The sequence below is a fragment of the Lepisosteus platostomus genome, chromosome 11 (genome assembly GCF_059453375.1).
Source record: "Lepisosteus platostomus isolate fLepPlt1 chromosome 11, fLepPlt1.hap1, whole genome shotgun sequence".
Taxonomy (NCBI): domain Eukaryota; kingdom Metazoa; phylum Chordata; class Actinopteri; order Semionotiformes; family Lepisosteidae; genus Lepisosteus; species Lepisosteus platostomus.
This window is the reverse complement of record NC_142621.1, coordinates 45,122,855-45,144,858: the sequence shown is the minus strand read 5'-3', so window position 1 is coordinate 45,144,858 and position 22,004 is coordinate 45,122,855. Positions and strand designations below refer to the sequence as shown.

Genomic DNA, 22,004 nt, shown 5'->3' with positions numbered 1-22,004 from the left:
CTTAGCCATGTCCAGGTTATTATATGCTGCCATTTCCAGTCAAAGTCCCTGGGTTAGTGGAGAAAGCAGCTTTCCTAGTACACCATCACACCACTGTTGACCACCTCTTCAAGTACTGCTAGCTTCCCTGAGGTTACTGGATTTCTTACAGGATTTAACTGACTAGAATAAAGATCAATCCCAGAGCAGAAAACATTGCAGCAGAGTCTGGAATGTTTTTTCTGGCCTCCTTTCAATCATTGTTTTCCATGAAGGATGGACCCCAGACTACAGTGCCACCATCACTGAGCCCTGTTGCCTTTGTTGTTGAGCCCGATTTCTATTCCTTTAAGCAGCTGTTCGGGTCTTGCAAGATCAAATTCAGCTTTTTCATGTCCACATTGCACAAATACTCTTGTGTTTAAGGTGTAGGTTTAAAGCAATACACACTAAAGATGGATTCAGCTAAACCTCCTTCCACACTCTTACAAGGAATGACTTAGTTCAAAGAATTAGTTCAAAAGAACAAAGGAATTCCTAAAATGAATTCAATATTACCCCCAATGACAAAAAAGCAGAATCTGTGCATGCGTACTTAGCTCTCTCTACTTTTTGGACATTTTGTTTTGTATGCAGTTTGGACAGAAGCATCATGTGAGTGCTGTTTAGGAAAGTGTTCTTTAAGGAGATGATGGCTGCATTGCAGAACGTAGACGGAAAAAAAAGGTAGTAAACAAGTCCTCCACACCAGGAAACCAAAGTGTTTTCAGTGATGTGTTTTATAGTCAGGCTAGTGCATGAGGTTAGATCTTTCAAACCGAATGGGCTTTTATTTAAATAAACATCCTTGGCTTTAGACTGGGATACTGAGAAGACTACCAGGACAGCCTTGACACAGAATGTCCGAAGTATTTGTACAGGGATTGTGTAGTTTGCTCACATCACCCTGGGGACATTCACTCGGCCTGTCACTGCCTGAGGAGCAACTCTCTTCCTACTCCGAGGAGTGGAGTTTCCAGCCAGATCATTCCCTCCTGGGACTGAGAAAGGCACTCTGCCATCCCAGGAGCAGAATGATATAGTTACTAGACAACCATGGGCAGCACCACAGTCTCCCTGAGGAACAACAGCATACACTCTAACATAAACCTGAGGAACATGTGATGAGTTTATGTGCAGTAAACCAGACTGATTACAAACTGAGGTATGTATAAAGTGTGCAATGCTTACAATTATACTTTAATTGCCCATAAGGTTTGATTACTGGAATGCCCAGCTTGTGAGAGTCTCTAAAAATACCCCAAACAAGCTACAGTATGTTCAGAATTTCGCTGCTATGATCCAGACTAGAACAAGTGCAAGAGATCACATCACTCCTGTCTTGGAGTCCCTGCACTGGCTTCCTGTCAGGATGTTAGTTGATTTTAAAATTCTGCTTAAGTTTAAGGCTCTATATGGCTTGGCATCACATGGTCTCGCCTGTGACATCTGTTAGTTCATTACTGCACTCCATTTATATAGAAAATCCGTCAGTATACATTTTCCTGTAGTCGGTACAGGATAAATCCTTTAGTACTTTGTCTTATTCTGTAATACTAATGATGTTGCTGAACTCATACTGTTGTATACAAAAGAGAATAAATCAGTACTGATTATTTTTAAGGTTTAAAAACAATTATTCTACACGGACTCCCCCTATCGTTCCTATTGCGAATTTTCATTTTGTTCTGAGAGGCCGGGAATCGACCATACCTTTGAAGGCAGTAAATCTCATACTCTGATCCTGTAATCGGGTTTACAAATAAACCTCGGCATATGTTATTTCAGTGGTCCCAAGTCTTCTGCGTCTGTTCCACAAAAGCGCTAAATCACCGGTACTAACCCATGTCTTAATGTGATCTGCTTGCTGTGTTTACATTTTTGGTCTACTCGTGTCTGCACTCAGTCCTGAGTTTCAGTAGTATCTTAATTCAAATGTAGTTTCCCACAAATTCCTGAGTCTCTCCTCTAATTTGACGAGTGTTATTTCGGACTGAACAGCCCTTAACAGGCTTAACGACACAGGTGTGAATGACTCGGCACAACGAAGGATTGTTTTCATCCACAGAGGTTCAATTCAGCTGGTTAGAGTGCACACACGTTTTGAAAGCAAGGCTGGTAACAATTACAAATCCCATTCAATTATTTCAAGAGACGATTACTTTGTTTTAAAAAAAATTGTGCCCAAACAGAAAACTGAAAGCAAAAAAAAAGTACACTTGCCCCAAAGATTCATTGCCGTAAAGATAGATATATATATATGTAATCGTGTTTCCCGAACATAAGCAGCATCGTAAAAGTCAAATATCCCCGTCTGATATTCAAGACGTACAGGCTAGTCTTAATATCAAAGGAGGTTTTGATCAGTTTCATTTTGTAGCTGGTGCTGTGCTTTTACAGCGAGTGGGCACTGCGCCCTCTTGCTGTATGAACTCCTATCGGATTCGGGGCTGAAGAAAGTGATTTTTTTGTTGTTTTGCAGGGGCACGTTGCAATTTCTGCGGGAAAGACTGCCGTGTTATCTCTCTTCACTGTTTCTCGAATAAGGGGACATTGTGCTGTCCAAACCTTCGCCGAGATTCGTTTATATACGTTATAGTCGATTCCTCAAACGTATTAAAGGAAGTGCGTCATACTGGGCAGCTGTACCGATCGCTGGCGCTGGCGTTTCTTTAAAACTTGTGCAGTAAACTATCGCGAATATTAGGCCTGTTTATATATTACATGTACGCAAAGGGTCAGAGAAACTTCCCAAGACTGTATCGTACTTACGACAGATTGGCACTTTCTATACTGTTTAACATATTCGCGAAAGAGAATCATATTGTAAACGTGGATTAATTCATTTTGAGAGACACCTGTTAAGACATTTCTCTGAGGGCTCTTAGCTTTACCCTATCGCGCTTTCGAGAACAACTCCCGCAAAGCACATAATATATTTTTATAAAAGTATATAATATGTCGTTCATATCATGAAAACGCTTCGACTATAAGAAAGGGACGAAGAGGCGTGTCCTAGCGCTTATAGGGGCTGATTGAAGCGCAGTTTCCCAACCGCGCCGCTGGTGTAGTGGTATCATGCAAGATTCCCATTCTTGCGACCCGGGTTCGATTCCCGGGCGGCGCATAGTCCTTTTTGCTTTTTTTTTTTTAAATCTTTTAAAAAGATTGAAAAAATTATTAGTAAAAACACACATAATTTTAAAAGTTTATGTTTACTAATTTTAAACGATTTTTACATGACATTTGAGATCTTTTTCCAGCTGCACGAACTAAAAAAATGGGGTTTATGAACACGAGCGATTATTATTATTATTATTATTATTATTATTATTATTATTATTATTTTAAATAATCCTCGATAATGAAAAGGCGATGTTATGTGGCACACAGATCGAATATACCTCGCGAGACGACAATCAGCAGCAGTGGAGGTTCACCAGCTCGGCGTCGGGTTGCTTAGCAACCCAGTAACAACCCGGCACACCGCTGCACTTTGGGGAAAAAGCGAAAGTGAGCTTTAACTAAGGGCTAGAAGACTTCTTATTATCAAAGAGGACTACTCGACAAGCGATATTTACTTCATGATCACCAATCTTACTGCGCATTATTAAAATACTTTTCAAACTGTTTAAACGACAAGCACGGTAGCTTCAAAAACTTTTTTTTTTAAAGCAGTCGTTTTTTATGTCTAAATAACAGACGTATCAGATCCAGACTGTATTTTACCGTGTATTCCAGGATTACCTTAAAAGCTACTGTATGCACACAGTTTGATGTATCTCCACACTCAAAAAAGGGGGGTTACATGTAAACTCAGGTAAGGTCAGTCGGTGTGCGTCTGTGAACAGCGGCAACCGAGATTAGAAAAGAAGAAGGAGGCAGCAGGACTCTAGCCAGCTGAAAGACATGAGGTCTTTCGAAGACAAGGAGCGTCATGAATTTCGGATCGACACGGCGCATGAGCTGAGGTGCGGGAGCGGGGACTCCGCCGTCAGGTTTTGCGGCTCCTGCGAAGCCTGCAGGTTCAACTCCCGGCTGTCCGCGGCCACCCGCTGGTTCACCCGAGCCGGGGACGCCTCCAAGAGAAGGTTCCTTACGGGGCTCATCCTCCGCTGCCAGAGCCTGGACCTCCTGGTGAACACCCAGAAGGTTCTGCAGGTGACCCTGGGGAAAGATTTCACCTACTCCCGGTCCCGGGCGGCTCCCAGCCTGGACCAGGACTCCACCACCTGGAGCGCCGACCGCGCTCTGGACTCCCGGCTCCTCGGCAGGGAGATGCTGGAGACGTGGGAATGGTTCGCGGGCGGCAAATACTGGACCAAGGCGAAGTTCATCCTGGCGCTCCTGGCGCTGTGCGATGCGGATCTGGTGCATGTGCTGGGCAACCTTGTTCGGGTGCTTGTCGTGAGAGGGAAAAGGGATTCTTCTTCCAGACAGTGCGACCGCGGAAAGTCAGGTGAGCTCCCCTTTCTCTTGGCGTGTCTTAGGCATGAATTACAGCGCATTGGAACAAAAAGGCAGCACAGGCTAATCAATGTATATTCTCACCCACTGCTTGATCGATATGTTCGGAACAGCGCGTAAAAACAAAAAACAGCTTTAAACCTTCGTGCTTCAAGTGGTGCAATCAGATACAGTATTTATACAATCTGAAAACAAAATGAATGGAAACGGGATATGCATCTAGCACCGTCAGATGCATTTGCTGGGATAATTCGTGGAAAGTCCCTCTGATGCGTTTGCTGTCTTTTAATTGATTCTAATACAAATGTGTAACTGTTAGCAAATGTAGTTACAATAGGCGTAAAATTAAATGTCGGGGAATCGTGTTAAAGGCAGGGACTGACCTTGAGGGTTAGACTCCCGGTGTTTCTTTAAAGTGTAAAGGTTGAATTTGGGAATATTTTCAATTTGAACCACCTTGCAAATCATTAAGAAAGAAAGATTCTGTATGCCACCCTTTAATCTTTTTGATGCGTGTTGTCTGCCAGATTTCTGATCAAAGATCTTGACTCCTGCGAAATTGACACACTTGGTTTCTAATGCTCAAGACAGGGAGAGATACATCTGTATCACCCTGGAAGTCACACCTAGTAGCCCTCTGAAGCTCAGCAGGAGTGAGCCTGGCCAGTACCAGGATGGAGGACCTCCTGGGAAAGCTAAGGTTGTTTAAGGCCACTATACTAAGGGACACTATACTGTAAAAACAGCGTCGTCCTTCGGATGAGACGTAAAACCGGGGTCCTGACTCTCTGTGGTCATTAAAAATCCCAGGACAAAAATAATAGAGGTGTTACTCCTGGTGCCTTGGCCAAATTTCCCTCTGGCCTTTACCAATCATTGGCTCTTAATAATCCCCATCTCTGAACTGGCTTCATCACTCTGCTCTCCTCCCCACTGAGAGCTGGTGTGGGGTGAGCGTATTGGAGCACTTTGGCTGCTGTCGCATCATCCAGGTGGGGCTGCACATTGGTAGTGGAGGGGAGTCCTCATTACCTGTTAAAGCACTTTGAATGGAGTGTCCAGAAAAACGCTATATAAATGTAACGAATTATTGTTATTAGAAGGACATTAAATGAAGGAAAAAGTAAGTCATTTTGGGATATCAACTGCTTCCTGTTTCCAGTTACTCTATAATTTACCTTGTGTTGCAGGAATCGTCATTGAACTGTCTCCTGGAATAAATAATCTTTGTGTCTTCTTTGTCTCTTCTTGTGGTTTCAGTCCTGGAAGACCTGGAGGATGATTCCTCTTCAATCCCAGAATCCCATTACTCTTTCAGGTCCGAGGATCATCCCGAGCTGGAGCTCCTGATCCAGGCCAGTTCGGGTTACGAGCCCGTCACCATGGAAACACACACCAGCGTCTGGGCCTTGGCTCCTGTGGAGACCCTGGAAGACAGAGACCCAGAGCCTTGTGAGTGCCAAGACGAATGAACCAACAAATGACCCAGAGTAAAACTCTTGGAAATGTTAATGCAAGGCAATGCACATCCCCTAGAAAAAACACTGTACCAGTGCTTCCAAAATCCTGGTCCTGGAGGAACACAGTCTACTGGTTTCCCTTTCAACAGGGGTCTAAATCTCTAGTGCTAATTGATGGCTTCATTGATTGACTTAAGTGTCTGTTTACACATTTACTTAACTTGTTTCTTGAAGTTCTTCGGTTAGTCCTGAGTATCAAACATTTTAGTTGTTTTTACAACTTCAGCACACAGAACTCTCCACAGCCTTTCCTAAGCTTTCTCGCCATTATCTCTGACTAAACAGGTTCTACTAGTTGATCAGTCTGTGATGAAGAGACAGGTGAGAATTACATTGTATCAGACACTCCCACAGCGAGCAGTGTTTCCTTCTGCGGAGGTCCAATGGGTTACATCTCAGACAGCACACCTCAACGAGGGCAGTTCTTAAACTCTGAAATTGGTACAGGGTTTATACTGATTGCAAATCCCATTTGATCTTTTAAGAGCTGAAAACAAACCCCCAAGTGTAAAGTTGGAATCAATTAGTCTGTGATTAAGAAGCACAAAAAAACAATCTAACACACAGTGATTCTCTAGGATCAGAGCTGGGAATCAGTGCGCTACGATATGAAATTGTCAAATGGCAAAGTATAGTAAAGTAAATGCATGTCATATGCATCGTCAAGTCATGGAAAAATGTCATATACAGCACAAAGTTATTATAGATTTTCCTAAGCAAATACATCAGGTCCTGTAGACAAACAGAATGGAATATACTTTGAGTAGTACTATATATATTATAAATTCTGTATATATTTATAAATTCAAAGTAAAAGGTCACTCTGATCTTTAATTTCAGAAGAGTGTATTTAATAAATCTCTGTCCTTCAGCAACTAGAGTTGAATAAAACTATATTTAATTTTAATAATGCCTGTGCTATAGCCTGTTTCTAAATGTCTATGTCAACATGATACTGGTTAAGGTCTTTCAAAGGCTGTGATTGGAGTGTAGATGGCACTGCCGCCCGGATCGCTGCAGCAGTGCAGTGTGCCCCTCACAGCCTCCGTGCCGACTGAAGCCCTTCTCTTCCCCCGTCGCCTTCAGCTGAGAGCGGGCCGCTGGAGCAGAGTCCCTGCACAGGAGAGGAGGAGGAGAGTCACAGCCCTGGCCGTTTCCTGGAGAGTGATGAGGACCAGTCAGTATCGTCGGATGATCCTGCTCTCGTGACCCTCCCCAGCTCCTCCCAGTCGCTGTCGGGGGTCGGCCACTACAGGGACTTCATCCGCAGGCTCCCTGTCCACCTGGCCAAGCACATCCTCGGTGAGAGCCGGGGCGTGGGACAGCCGAGCACGTGCTCACTTACTCAGTACAGCTCCTTGGCTGGAAAAATCATAGCTGTATCGTCGATAAAAAGTCATTTTGTATCTTGCTATAATACTGCTCACACTACTACTAACAACAATAATAGCACAAAAACATTCATATTTGTTTGTTTTCTGAATACAAAATAAGTAAACAAGCCACCTTTGATTTTTTAATCATGCTTTTGTCAAGGAATTGATATGCAGAACACATTGAGGTCAGTATTTACTGAAGAAAGGGTGCAGATATAACTTCTGTGAACCCCAGTCTATCTGGCCTGCAATTTTAACTTGCCAAGTAGTAAGTGCAGTCCCCTTCTGTCAGTGCTGGAATATCACTTAACTGTCCACGATTCCCCCTAAAGAGACATCACTATCCAAACAGGAATAACAAACAATGTAATGGTGATGATCTGACAGTAAATTATTAGTCTCCTTACCACCCTTGCCCTACAAAAACACCTCCTGCAAGTGGTTTCTGAGGTTTTCACTCAGCAGTGGTTACAAACACCACAGCCTAGCAACCAGACAAGGTATTACACACAAGTATTCTTCAGCGTAGGTTTGCTTTTGGGTCTAATGTTATCATCCTGTTTTAGGGTGGATGACTGACATTGGAAAGTTTAACAAAGTAACTGAGTGACTACGTGGCAGGAGGACATATTCTGGTTGAGTACATGTTGAGAAAATACATCCATACAGAATATTAGTAATACTAGCTAGTGTTTGTGTAGGATTTAACTTGCACTGCAAAACTGAGCTGTACAATAAAGTAAGTGAGTTTTAGTGCTGAATCAAAGCTGTCACTGACTCTGCCACATTCATGCTTACAATCAATACTCAGGTAGGGCCTCCCAGTCATGTAATGTTTGGAAAAAATATATACAGTAAAAGTGTTTTCCAAAAATGCTAGTTTTCTGTTATTTTTAGCTTGAAATTGTCAGAGAGAACAGTGCTGTATAGCAACATTAATTCAAGATACTGACTACTCTGTTTTAGCCTTCCTTAATCACTGATGTCTACAACAAACCACTGATTACCTTTCATGTCCAGCTCTTTTTTAAGACTACAAACAAAACTACTGTAGGTTTTTACAATGTTTTAAGGCCTTGAATTTTGTAAGTCAGAAAATATATAAATGTGTCTCTGCAGAGTGAAAGTGATTAAAAAAAAATAAAGCAGTCTATGACAGCACAAAGTGATTGTAACTAAGCAAACGTGTCATCCATTGTGTGTTCATTTAGGCAGCAGTGCACTGAGGTGAGTGCAGTGAATTCTGTAGTAGCACCCCTTTCTTTATATAGAGCTGTGACATCTTTCACCATTAGGGAATGTACAGTAATTCTTTTATCTTTATAGCATTGCATCTGGGCCAAAACTGTTATACAGTATTATTACTGGCCTTCTTTCATATCATCATGGTTTGATGGTGTCTGCTGTCTCTTCCAGGGCTTCTGGATAACAATTCCCTGGTGAATTGCCTGTTTGTATCTCAGCACTGGCGGTACCTTGCAGAAGAAATACAGAAAGAGGTGCTTGTCCGTAGGACAGTGGAGAATCAAGCCATGATCCTGCAGGTACAGTCAACAGTCATGTTGTTGCACTCTTTTAAAGTGATTTTGCAGATATACACTGCAATAAACGTCCTAGATTTATTTTTCTTATCTTTGCGTTTCCCACTTTTATTGAAGGGAAAAGTTTTTTTTTTACTTTTTTTTTTAATTCTGTTAAGGATTGCCTAAGAATTTAAGAAAGATATACAATAAAATATTTCTCTTTGAATATCACCCCTTGTTGAAAAAATACTCAAACTGAGAAATTAATTTTATATTTGTATATGCTGTATATATTTCACTGTGATCTGCATCTGCTTTTAAAATGACATTTGATTTTTGATAACCCTAGTTACTTTCTGTTTTCTGGTGTAGGGCACGTCTTCGTCAGGGGTCAGCCCTGTCTATGCTAAAATCCGGGATATCCCTGTTCCAATGACACAGGAAGAAAAGCTCACCATGCCTTTTCAAGACGGTAGTAATAAAATGAAACCAAAGGTATAGCATTGCTTTCTTTCATCTTCTTAGCTCTGATTTTTTAATACAATGACCATGCAATATTTAGCCAAAGTCAGGTTAACTTCACTGTTCCTCATCTTTGCTCTGCAGGACAGAAGTGTAGAAGCTGCTTATGTGGGGGTTGAAACCAAAACCATCCAAATGGAAGAAAGAAATGTTTACTGTGGGACATACAACATCCTTGTATTGAATGAGAAGTAGGTGGTAGATTTACAATTTGAATTTTGCTTTAGTTACTCCATCTGAATATAAGATGAAGATTACTGTAGGCTCGGGGAGTGTTCTCCATTTGGTTTTGGGTTACTTGAGACAAAGTCAAACTGCTGGAGTAGGTCAGCTGGAGGAGGTTCACATACTGCCGCCCATTACAAGTGACTCCCAGCTTGATTCCACCTACATGTCTCAAGTACCCCCATTCTATGGCGCTGTTTTTTTATTGCAGTCCCACAATTCCATTTCAGAGGTCACCGGCCATAAAAGCTGATTGTATTCCCCTCTCTCACAAACTGACTGGATACCCTTGGGTTCACAGTGAAGATCCAAGCAGGGTGGCGCACTACAATGGAGGGAAGATGGTGGCCATCGGCTCAAAGGACAGGCAGGTCCGCCTGCTGGATCTGGCAAACGGCAAGGAGGTGCCTCCTCTCATTCACGGCCATGCGGGGAGCATCCGGGCTGTGCTGCTGTGTGAAGAGAGAGGCTTTGTGATCAGTGCCAGTTATGATCTGAGTATCAGGTATGCACACCTGTCTCTAAAACGCAAGCGATTGCCTGTGGAGGTACCAGCTGCTGCAAGAGAGCCTGAAGTGTGCTCGGCTTTATCCCAAGAACGGCTTATAGTGATCTGGCATTTAATAATAATAATAATAATAATAATAATTGCTTGCACTTATATAGCGCTTTTCTGGACACTCCACTCAAAGCACTTTACAGGTAATGGGGATCCCCTCCACCACCACCAATGTGCAGCCCCCACCTGGAGGATGCGACGGCAGCCATAGTGCGCCAGAGCGCTCACCACACATTTCTGAGATTTCTGAATCTCTGCTGCTCTGAGGGGAAATGTGGATAGATGTGCCTTTCCTACAGCCGGCTTGGAATCCCATGTTCAATATTTTGTACTTGCTTTTTCAAAACAGTTAAATTACATTCACAAGGATAATTAGCCACACCATGTGCCAGGGAAAGCCGGTGTCTCTAGTGTCATTTCATGTCTCAGTTCTGCATTTGTATTCAGTTTCTCACTTAAAGGCGGTTTCTCACGGTTTTCCTGGCAGATGCTGGAATTTACAGACTGGAGCCTGTATGAAGATTTTCCGTGGTCACTTAGGGACAATAAGTTGCCTTGATTTACATGGAAACAGACTGGTTTCTGGGGCCAAAGACTGCAAGGTCAAAGGTCAGACAAACAAATTTCTTTTTTCACAGCTGTTAGTGCTCGGTTTTTTTATTCTGAAGGTATAGCGGCCTCATAGGCTCTTACCACACATTCAAGGCTTAAAGAGAAAACATATTTCACTTATGGTGAGAGAAACACCGACTTGTGCAGGACAAAGTACAGAACTATTTAGTTTTTACAGCCTTCTAGTCTCTTTCCTTTGAACAAACCAGTGACTACTTTTATTTAGCTTGAGCACGTAGCACAATGAACCAACTGTTTTCTAAGTACGCCCCAAAGAAAATGCAGATAAGACACACATTTTTAAAATGACAATAACAGCCTTTTGTTTTTTCCCTCTCGATTTACGGTTGAATTTTATAGTCCTAAGGCCTTATTAGAGCCCTGTGGAAAAGGCTAGCTTCAGAATTCATCCACCACAGCCGTAATAGTCAAGCTTTTATTTTGCACATCTAATGCTACATCTAATCTAATGTACAGTACGTGTTTGTTTAGAAAAGGTAAGTTTGTCCAAGGTCAAACAAAACATAGATCATAGTTGACCCTCTTGGCTTTTTGATGCAAAACTACCTGAAAGGACACTCTACATAAATTTCATTGAGGGGTGTGGATTTAATTACCCCTCTCTTCAATCCCATATCTGCTCATCTGTCCTTTTTGTGTTGATTTATTTTTCTAATGCAGTGTGGAACTTGCTGACTGGGAAAAATTTCACAAAGCTGAAGTTCAAGCACCAGGACCCCATCCTGTGTGTGAAGATTGATAAGAGCTACGTGGTTAGTGGCTGCCGAAAGGGCCTGGTCAAGGTCTGGCACATCGAGACCGGCTGTCTGATGAAGGTACAGGCCTGTGAATGAGCACTGCGGGAGAAAACACTAATAATTCCTCATACTTCTACAGCGCTTTTCTGGACACTACACTCAAAGCGCTGTACAGGTAATGGGGATCCCCTCCACCACCACCAGTGTGCAGGCCCTACCTGGATGATGTGACAGTACTGTCCCCACACATCAGCTCTCAGTGGGGAGGAGAGCAGAGTGATGAAGCCAGTTCAGAGATGGGGATTATTAGGAGGCTGTGATTGGTAAAGGCCAGAGGGGAAATTTTGCCAGGACGCCGGGGTTACACCCCTACTCTTTTCGAGAAACGCCCCAGATTTTTTAATATCCAGAGAGAGTCAGGACCTCAGTTTTATGTCTCGTCCAAAGGACGGTGGCTTTTTTTACAATACTGTGTCCCCATCACTATACTGGGACCCACAAAGACCAGCGCCCCCTACTGGCCCCACTAACACCTCTTTAAGCATCAACCTTTGCTTTCGGTTGCACAGTAAACAGGGCCTGTGGCTGGAAGGTTGCAGGTTTGTATCTCGTGGCCAGCAGAGGAAATCTACTCCGCTGGGCCCCTGAGCAAGGCCCTTAACCCCAACTGCTCCAGGGGTGCAGTATAAATGCCTGACCCTGTGCTCTGAGCCCAAGCTTCTCTCCCTGTCTGTGTGTCTCATGGAGAGCAAGCTGGGGTATGCGAAAAGACAAATTCCTAATACAAGAAATTGTATATGGCCAATACAGTGATCTTATCTTATCTTAGTAGTTGTGTTGTACCTTTTTGCCATGACTGGCTGTGCCTATCAGCACACTTTCGCTCTGCTTTTCTACACTAGGCTGCTGTTGAGTGTTATTTCACAGGAAATAGAGCACTACCTAATGGGGCTTCCTTGTTCCAGACTGTGGAGGGCCACCAGGGTGCAGTGAAGTGCTTGTTCTTTGATCAGTGGCACATCCTGTCTGGGGGGTCAGACGGCTACATCATGGCCTGGAGCATGAACAAAGAGTTCCAGAGGTGTCTTATGGCTTTCAGGCACCCAAAGTGAGTATGACACTGCCAATTCACTTCAGATTGGCTCTAAATGGCCAGGAACTAGCTTTGTTTTCTCTATTTAAAACACCTGGGGACAGCCCAAATCTCTCCTCTTCAAAATTCAACACAAGCAGGCAGAAGCCACTGGGTTTTAGGCCACACACAAGGATGGGAAAAAAACAGTTTTGTGTAAAACTGTATAATAAGTGAGGATTCTAGGGATTTTGAAGAAGTAATTCAGACAGCCATAATAATAATAATTGCTTACACTTCTATAGCATGTTTCTGGACACTCCACTCAAAGTGCTTTACAGGTAATGGGGATCCCCTCCACCACCAGTGTGCAGCCCCACCTGGATGGTGTGACAGCAGCCAAAGTGCACCAGAACTCTCACCACACATCAGCTATCAGTGGGGAGGAGAATAGAGCAATGAAGAACCTTGGTTTTCTGTCTCATTCAAAGGACTGAGCCTTCTTACGGTATAGTGTCCCCATCACTATACTGGGGAATTAGGATCCACACAGACCACAAGGTGAGCGCCCCCTACTGACCCCCGAGGTCTCCCATTCAGGTACTGGCTAGGCTCACACTACTGCCAGTTGTGAGTTGGTGGGTGATTTAGCTGCTGGCAATAGCTATATAATTTTGGGCTTGCTTTCAACTTATAAATAGACTTCTCCTTCAGTCTGGGGCTGTATCCCCTTTCTGATGCAGGTGGCGCTCACCATGAGTATGCGATGGTGTATTGCAGGGAGGTGCAGTGTCTGGCGTTCCTCTACCTGCGGGTTGTCAGCGGCTGTGCAGACGGCAAGATCCGGGTCTTCAACTTCCTGACGGGCGACTGCCTGCGGGTGATCAAGGCCAACAGCCGGCAGAGCCCCGTCCTCTCCCTCGACATCCACAGCAACAGGTCCGGTGCACTGCTAGACCCCTCACGTCTTTCCCACTCGCTCGCTGGAGAGCTCGCCGCGGCTTTCAGATTTAGCCGAGGAGCCAAGGAATGACAGAAATATCAGCTTTCTCTTTCTGGCCTCAGCATTTCACGACAGGTTGTTCTTCACTCCCTATTCCTTTTAAAAGGCTGTCTCACCAGAAGTCCCATGACATGCATTTTTATAACGAATGATAAACTCTTACCCTGTTTAAGCAGATTTAAATTGTACACCTACTGTTTACAGCTTGGGTTTCTATTAATATAAATTATGATCCACATATCAGTGCACATGTACAACACAGCAACTGTAAATTTATGGGCAAGTCCATCTTTAAAGCATTACATTCGATTCTTTTAAGGCAGTCTCACTGTTAACAGCCTTGCTGGGTTACATCTGCATGTATTTAGGTATAATGGGACTCAGATGGGGTTTGCCAGCTGGCCTGTCTGCTGATCAGTGATGGTGATCTCTCTTCCTGCTCGTCCTTTCAGCATTGTGATGAACACGAAGGCCAGTGTGCTGCTCTTCCAGTTTGCGGAAGTAAAGTGGGACTACTCCCTCACAGCAGAGGGAGAGTCGGACGCTGGGAAGGATAAGGACCGGACCTGGCCCAGAGGCTCCGCCCTGAGGAAACACCCCTACCCTTACGTCCGTGCCCAGCGCATGAAGAGGGTGGGGTCCACGAACAGGAAGATCTACCACCGACAGGCGGAGGACAGGGAAGGCCCAGGCAGTGGCCTGTCTCACCATGCCCGCAGCCTGTCCAGCCAGAGCATGCACGCGGCACACAGTACGCCCCTGCCCCTCCCGTTGGGCCTGACCACTCCTGTCTCTGAGCTCGTCCTTCTTCCCCCAGTCCCTAACAGGACATTGCTACGCTTCTAGTTTCAAACCTTTTTCATTCTTTGCGTTCAGAAAGTGATCTGGAAAAAGAAAAGTAAAGGGCGCCCATTCCTGTGTGTGGTTCGTGTGTGTGCAGGTGTCCAGCGGGAGTCTATGAGGCCTGCGAAATGGAGTGAGCTTCCGAGCTACCGCCGGAGCACGGCCTACATCGACCTGCAGCCGGAGTTCATCGCCAAGCCGCCCTCTGCTTTGGAGCCTGGGAGGCCTGTCAGTGGCAGGAGCCCTGAGACTGGCAGCAGGGCCAGCCGGACACCAAAGAGACACAGCACTGCCAGTTCAGGTAGGCCGGGTCATTCACCCAGCCTGCCAGGGTACCTCTGTCAGTAACAGACCGCTTCTGGCCGGTAGAAAACATCTTTTAAGAAACTGTGCATTGTATATTTTTGCTCTTCAGTTGGGTGGGGTTACTGTAGTGTCAGCTTCTGGAAACAATGGATTTCCTCAGCTGTGAGAAACTATTAAGAAAGTCCAAATGAAAATAAGCCGCTCAAAATCTTGAATTCTGAGGACTTCCCTGGATGTGTGTGGGCAGGCTTGTGCAAGTGCATGCAGTAAAATTAGGATTTTTTTTTTAAAGCAGAAAAATGGGTCTAGACCTACGTCCTTGATTTTAAATGTCACACTTTTTTTTCTCTCTTTTACAAAATATCAACATATCTGACTTTGGTCCTTTAAAAAAACTCTTTGAGCTCTTGTGTTGGCTCTTGCTAGGAAAGCGATCCGGCGGAGGTGGCGCGGAGGCCCAGCTGGCCCTGAGCAGGAGCGAGCAGTCTGTGCTGCAGCAGGTGAAGCAGAGAGGCCTGCATCACCCCATCAGCCCTGAGCACCTCCTTCTGGCGCTCGGCACGGCTCATCAGGCCCAGAGGTCAGACCCAACCAGCAGCAACACGGCGCTCAATGCCCGGGTCCGAGACGCCTGGGGTTCCCCTCCTGCCCCCCAGACAGCACGGCATGAATCTGAAGCAACGATATCCCAGAAGGCTCCGCAGCCAAAAACAACGGACACCCGCAGCGCTCCGGTTCGCTTCCGGGAGGTGACAAAGATCTACACTCCGCTGGTGAGCAAAGGGCTGGATCTGAAGCTCAGACACTCTCTTCATGGGCACAGCGTCAGGTCCAGCCTCCCCAGACCCGCGGTGGTGCGGCCACAGACGGGCACAGGCCCGGGGGAAGCTGGGGCACTCGAGACGGGCAGGAGGAGGCCGCAGACCTCGGGCAGCGCTGGCGCCCGCCAGGCGGGCAGCTTCAGCGCCACAGCGGAGCGGGGCGCCCCGAGGATGCAGAGGATGCTGCTGGGTACGCCCTGCTCCAGCCCGCAGAGACACGTGAGGTTCGAGCAGTGCCCCGCGGAATCCGGCCCCAGCAAACACTACCCCGTGGACCCGTTCAGGGAGCACAGCGGTTTCAGGCTGCAGACGTTCACGCAGAGGCAGCAGAGCCAGCAGAATCAGGCCCGGCAGCACGAGGCGGCCCTCTCGCAGGAAGCCAGTGACAGGGACAAGCAGAGCAAGAGAGCCTGGCTCATGAAAGTCAAGGGGCTGCCTATTGGCGACTTCCTCAAGGAAGGACAGGTGTTTGCCCCCGAGCTGGGGCACAATAGCTACATATGAGACGGCCTGCCACTTTCAGAACTGGCTTTACTGGTGCCAGACAAGGTCCTGGCCGGACTAGAAAAGGAATGAGAAAACGCAAAGTGAATCCTTAATAGGACATGTGTTTCGCCAATCATGTGATTACTCAACAGCTGCTTTTATAAAGCCTCGAGTGGCATTAGTGGCAAATCAAAATAATAATTCTATAGGAAGACAGAAACAGAAATGAACTTTCTATTCGAATGTAAAAGTATATTGACTGGCAACATCAGTATAAATGTCATTTTGTACATGTGTCTTTGCAAACAAATTCCACGATCCATAAAAGAAGTTTCCCCATTGTTCCAAAAAAGAAGTCCGTCTGTTTATTTTTTTTTCTTTCGTTAAAGGCCGAACCGCCGTTTTTTTAAGGATGAATGGGGTTTTTTCCACAGATGAACCAGCACTGTGATACTTCCAGTTACCACACGGTGGAAGTAAAACTCCATTAACTCAAAACTGGCCAATCACTAAAAATTGCGTTAGAGACGAATGGACACGTTTATTAGTTTTCCATTGGAGAAACGAAACTTTTTTTTTCCGTCTATAAACCTGTCGAAAGAAACCAACTGATATTCGGAGCAAAACCCGTTAACCTGCCATTATGCACGCTCTGAGTCTCTATGAGACTGAACTCTCTGTAAAAGAGAAACTAAGGCGCAGGTTTGTCCATCTGTGTTGATCGATGGATGAAAAGCAGCTGCTTCCTCTATCATTATTAAACATTTCACTTACTGTTATAAACACTTTGCACTTATCGTAGTATTTCGAAACGCCCCGAGACCTTTGAACCTCGGGCTGTATGCTTTATAGACACTTCACTCCGCTGATGCGACGAGCTGTCTCTGTTTCGCTTCATGTCGTATATGTTGCGTGTCTCCCTTTCCTTATAAACCGCCCGCATTTCCGCTAATTGGAGTAAAAGAATGTCAAGAGAAGGTAGAACATCTTCCTCCATGTTTGTGAACTTGGACATTTATAAAAGGTTGACCTTCTTAGTGCTCCGTTTTAAACTTAACGAAGTATCCATAACCACCGTAATTAAAGTGCTGCCTGCCCGTCCATGAACCACGCATTTCTTTGATTTATTTCCAGCGATCATGTCATCCGCGCACGTCGGAGGCTGACTTATGTGATGCTGAAATTATGACTTTGTTTTACTGATTCTGTTCAAGAGCGAATGAGAACGGGAAAAGAGCCTAATCAGGATGCCAATAAAAATGTAAGGGTGATTTATTATTATCAGTGTGTGATATTGGTCAGTCACATAAAACAGCTTTAGATCCATTAATGCTTTTTAAGTTTAATTAATTTTTGGCACTACACAGCCAGGCCTAGACATTATTTTATGAATGTACCATATAATATACTGTAAAGGCTACAGTTATTGCATCAGATAGGGAAACCTAAGGAAAGCTGGATTAAAATTGTCGCACAAATAAAACATTTTCATAGCTCTGTTAGTCACAGTGTATTCCAATGAACCCCATGAATTGCTTTTCAGAATGAAAATTGGATGGAACATAGATTGTTGTATGTTAGAGCTGAATGAGGTTTCCAATACCTGTTTCCAAATCTCTGTAATTTAATACATGAACATACAACTTAATTAATTCTCAAAATGACATCTGGAAAAAGTAATGTTAATTGAACAGCATAGTCTCCCATGTTATAGTATAATTTGTGGTCATTTCACAGGTCAGATTATACCAAAGTTTATTATACATGTGACACAATGAGGAGAAACAGGGCCAACAAATCGGCTCAGGCTCTCTGCTTCCTGAAGGGCTATTGTTTTGCTATTTTTCTCCTTAATGTATCCATTGATAGTGTGTAATTGTTTACAGAACAGAACAAAGTACTTGACAATTTTCTCTCCCTAAGAACTCGAGGGGGATTAAGAATAAAGTCGCAAGTGGGCTAAAGTGATTAGTTTCTGTAATGGGGGATGATCTTTTAAGAACTTCTAAGGGTCTTTCCCCCTTGAAAAATCCTCTGTTTTATTGCTGATAAAACAGCATCCTCTAGCATCCAGATTGCTAAGAAAAGAACATTTTTCCCTGAGCAAATGATCTAAATAACACTCTTAAGCGTTGTATTCAGCAAAGGAGACAATGCCGTTCTTATTGTACCGTTCCAAGATCTAGTCGCTGTGGGATTTATTAGCCTTGTGGATTTAGGATTTTTTATATATAATAAAACACTCAATTTACTAAGGCAATGATCTGTTTAGTCACCCCTTCGGAAAAAAAAGCGCTCTCATAAACAGAATTATTCATATTTAGAAAGAAATAAAAGGCACGCAGTTCTGCCAGAAGAACTGACATTCTGAAAGAATTCAGGTTTTACAGCTTGGAACCATATAAAATTTGGCAGGAGAAAACACAGAATGAAACATTCGGTTATAAGCGATTTCATTGCCTTTGCAGGATTTCAGTGAGTGATTTAAGTCCCAAGAGCTAGAAACAGGTGAAATCCCTGGCCTGTGGAGCTTTTTGGAGACTCACAGGAGTATTTACAAAGTTTCCCTTGAGAGCAGAATTCTCTCCTAATTCGATGAAAGCAAGGAAAGAAATATGAAGACAGCAGTCAAGCTGGAGACACAATAGGTGCTGAAAATAACCAGGATTAAGCCTTTTCAATTAAAATTGATTTTAGGAATTAAAATTGGTTCAGTTTGAAGAGTTTCAAGAAACGTGAAGCAAAAGGCTCTGAAAGTTGGCCTGTTGGAGCTTCACCGATTGGACGACCTGTGACGAAAAGCCTTCCCAGCATGGAAGAATCTGCAGCAGCACTGCACATTAACTAGCCACTGATACTTCAAGTGCATCACCTCCATCAGTGCAGGTTCTGCCTGATGCCCTTCTGAAGAGACAATGACAGGGGTATCCCAGAGCAATTAAAAGCCAGTGCTTGTCCTGGCTCAGTGGATGGAAAGGTCCTTACCGCTACTACAGCCACCCAGCAGGAACTCAGAGGTTATCAGTGTCTTTGCGGCTGGAAGCTTCTCCACTCTCCAGTGAAACCATTCAACCTGCCACCTGCTGCCAAAACTCCTAGCCCAGGGCCATCATTAGGAACGAGGAGATTTAAACGCTCTCTAAAATAACAGCTGTGTGCAATGGGGGGAGAGGCTCAGGAGAAAACATCCCCAAAGACATTCCCTTTTCAGGAGCAGCGGTGTGCTAATTTGATTTAATCTGCAGAAAATTGAGGTTTACGGCTCCTCTTTATTCCTGGGCACTGGCTGTGTCTGAAGGAGGATACAATGCTTTATACCATCAGTACCCCTCTCCCCGGGCAAAGAGCTTGAAGAAAGACAATTGTGTCTTTCTACATTGTGTCCTCAGGTATAGCAGCAACTCGGCTGGGGGTGGTCAGCACCAGAGACACCAGAGAGAAATAACGAGCATCAAATCAAAGCAAAGGTACAGGGAAAGTTCTAAGAGAAAACTGCTAAATGCCCTTTTGATGTCAATTGAGCTATGGGAAGACAGGGAAGTCTGGTTCATGAAACAGGAGAGGTGTGAGGCTACAGGGCAGGCGGGGAAATTAAAAATGGCTAAATTAATTAAGAAAAAAATGAACGCAGGCTCTAAAAGAAAATAATATACAAGTACTAGAAAAAAGCATAAACTGCATGCAAATTTAAAGGCACGTTTTTCACTTCAGTCTGCTTATTTACAGTACCAGTTAATATTAAACACATTCAAGTGTGTGCAGTTCAAGTGAATTTTGATCATGTACAGTAAGGCATGCTATACTATAATACCAAGTCTGCCAAGTCAAGGTAGTAGTACACATATTAGCACAGTAGTTGGATGAGACATTAAATCAAACTACTAACTATTTGGTCATCAAAGATCCCAAGTCTAGGGATGTTAACCTCAGCATATAGTACGAGCTTGGCTTGCCTAAAATTTCCCGTAAATTCAACTGCTGAAGCAATTTCTCTCTCCTCCACTTGATCTGCTGTGCAGAATGACTACTGATCCAGATGGGGCTGCACCTCAGTGGTGGAGGAAGAGGGTTCCCTCCTGTACTGTGTGTAAAGTGCTTTGGGACCCTTTAGCATGGCCAGTGCGATATACTTGGAATTAATTATTAATGGGGATTTGCATCAGAATGCAAGATGCAAAGGAAGAAAGTAGAGATTAATTCTATGATAAAAAGAGAGAAAAAAAGTTTAGGCTGTGGAATTAACTGAACAAATTCTACTTCTTTGTTTGCAACGTGCACTCTGACTCCGCTTCCTACTTGAATGCTATTAATAATTAATACATACACTTGAAGAAGCTTCACATTTGCTGACACATTGTATTTTTCTACAATCTTTGCAATTTGCTGCCGTGGAATTAGTCTTGACTAAATCCATCTGCCAGAAGTGCCAAGCAAATGAAACTTCTTAAAAAAAACTTTCTCAAGGACAGAATTTCTTATTTGAATTTCTTAGTGTTCGGTTGTCATATTGCAACAAAAAGTCTTAATCTTCCACCAGTGCAGCTTATTTATCACAGGCTCTTGCAGATCATACAGATTTTAACTGTCAAATTAAATAGCATGAGTTCTGATATCCCCCCCCACACACACACACACACACACAAGACAACACACAGACATTCACAACAACATTTAACACAACCCCCCGCTTTCCAATCTAATTTTATAACAAGTTAGAGGTTTCTTTTTTAAAAAAAATTGTGTTCTTTTTCCTTGGCTCCACAGCATAGAATAGTCATGGGGAGTGGGAATTTTAGGATCATCAAAATAAACATCCCAAACAAATTAAAATGTAAAAACGGGGCTTACACTGACAACAAAGATGTCCCAAAGCACAGGAGCTCTCAAGACTTCAAACAGCAGCTAATCCACTCACCTAAATGCCTTCCCTGCCCAGTTTTGCCAGAGTGTTTATTTTTAACCTTCTGAAAGAGCCTTAACTTGAAGTCTGGAGAGGTATTGAGAACCGTTTATTTATGTATTCAGGAGCAGGGGGGGCAGACAGGGCTGGCAAGACAGCTGAGCGACTGGAGCATTTTCTCATCCCAACACAGCCAAAGCCCTGCACAGGGGCATAGACACGAACTCTGGATGGAGAAAGAAAAGACACCATAGCGGTTAGTTATTATTTATTCTGGTTGCTTTCTTGTGGTACTTTAAGATGATATTTTTTTACAATGGATACTATAATCAGCGTAATAGAAGAAACTTCTGACATCACATAATATTCCAACACCCTTAGTGTTTCAACAATAAGTTTATGAAAGGCGCTGTGGCAAATAAAAGACTGATTGATTGATTGGTTGATGAGAGTGTGTGTTCCTACAAGTGCTTCAGCCCTCTGCTGCAAATAAACTGGGTCAGGGATGGAGGAGCGAAGTCAGGAGACACTGCCTGTCGGAAATTAAGCTTTTCTTGTATGTCCTGGCAGACTATTAATTCAGGAGTGCTGTGTGCAGTAGGACATTACTTCAGGTTTTTAAACAGGGGTGATAATGCTTCTTAATCAAAGTGCGCCTGGACCAAGGGTGGTGGCATCGTTCAAGTGTCTCAAGCTTATTGGTGCAGCAAGGGGAGATTTACATCTTCCTCCACACAGAAAACTTTAGTTCACATGACTCCTGTTTGGCTTTGACAGGTGCCAAGAACAAAGGAATAAAATAGTTGTGATCTTCCATCTTCTTCCCCGAGGTGAGGCTGCAGGGGTTGATAACCACATCTGTTTTGTACAACTTACACAAGTCTTCATTGTCCTGGACAGGTAAAACAGCACCTGTCTTAGGTAAAGGCAATAGTTGTCATGGATGTCAGAAGGCATGCCATGGAATGGCCAGGAGACCAATAAAGACCCTAT

At 43.9% G+C, this 22,004-nt stretch overlaps 1 protein-coding gene and 1 non-coding gene across 3 annotated transcripts; both read left to right on the top strand.

The window, feature by feature from the left end:
* Positions 1 to 3,074: 3,074 nt before the first annotated feature.
* On the top strand, positions 3,075 to 3,145 carry trnag-ccc (transfer RNA glycine (anticodon CCC)). Its single transcript has one exon. It is a non-coding gene; the product is annotated as a tRNA-Gly (tRNA).
* Positions 3,146 to 3,485: 340 nt separating this feature from the next.
* fbxw10 (F-box and WD repeat domain containing 10) lies at positions 3,486 to 16,466 on the top strand. Of its 2 annotated transcripts, none has more exons than XM_088599974.1 (14): positions 3,486 to 4,477; positions 5,746 to 5,937; positions 7,092 to 7,307; positions 8,798 to 8,925; positions 9,277 to 9,399; positions 9,511 to 9,617; positions 9,953 to 10,156; positions 10,698 to 10,819; positions 11,504 to 11,658; positions 12,546 to 12,688; positions 13,433 to 13,591; positions 14,108 to 14,406; positions 14,596 to 14,799; positions 15,231 to 16,466. In XM_088599974.1, the coding sequence occupies exons 1-14, from the start codon at positions 3,928 to 3,930 to the stop codon at positions 16,127 to 16,129; spliced, it is 3,501 nt and encodes a 1,166-aa protein (XP_088456100.1). In that variant the 5' UTR covers positions 3,486 to 3,927; the 3' UTR covers positions 16,130 to 16,466. The 2 variants fall into 2 exon arrangements, with proteins under 2 accessions (XP_088456100.1, XP_088456102.1); XM_088599976.1 differs by having other exon boundaries at positions 4,186 to 4,477; positions 5,804 to 5,937.
* The last annotated feature ends 5,538 nt before the right edge of the window (positions 16,467 to 22,004 follow it).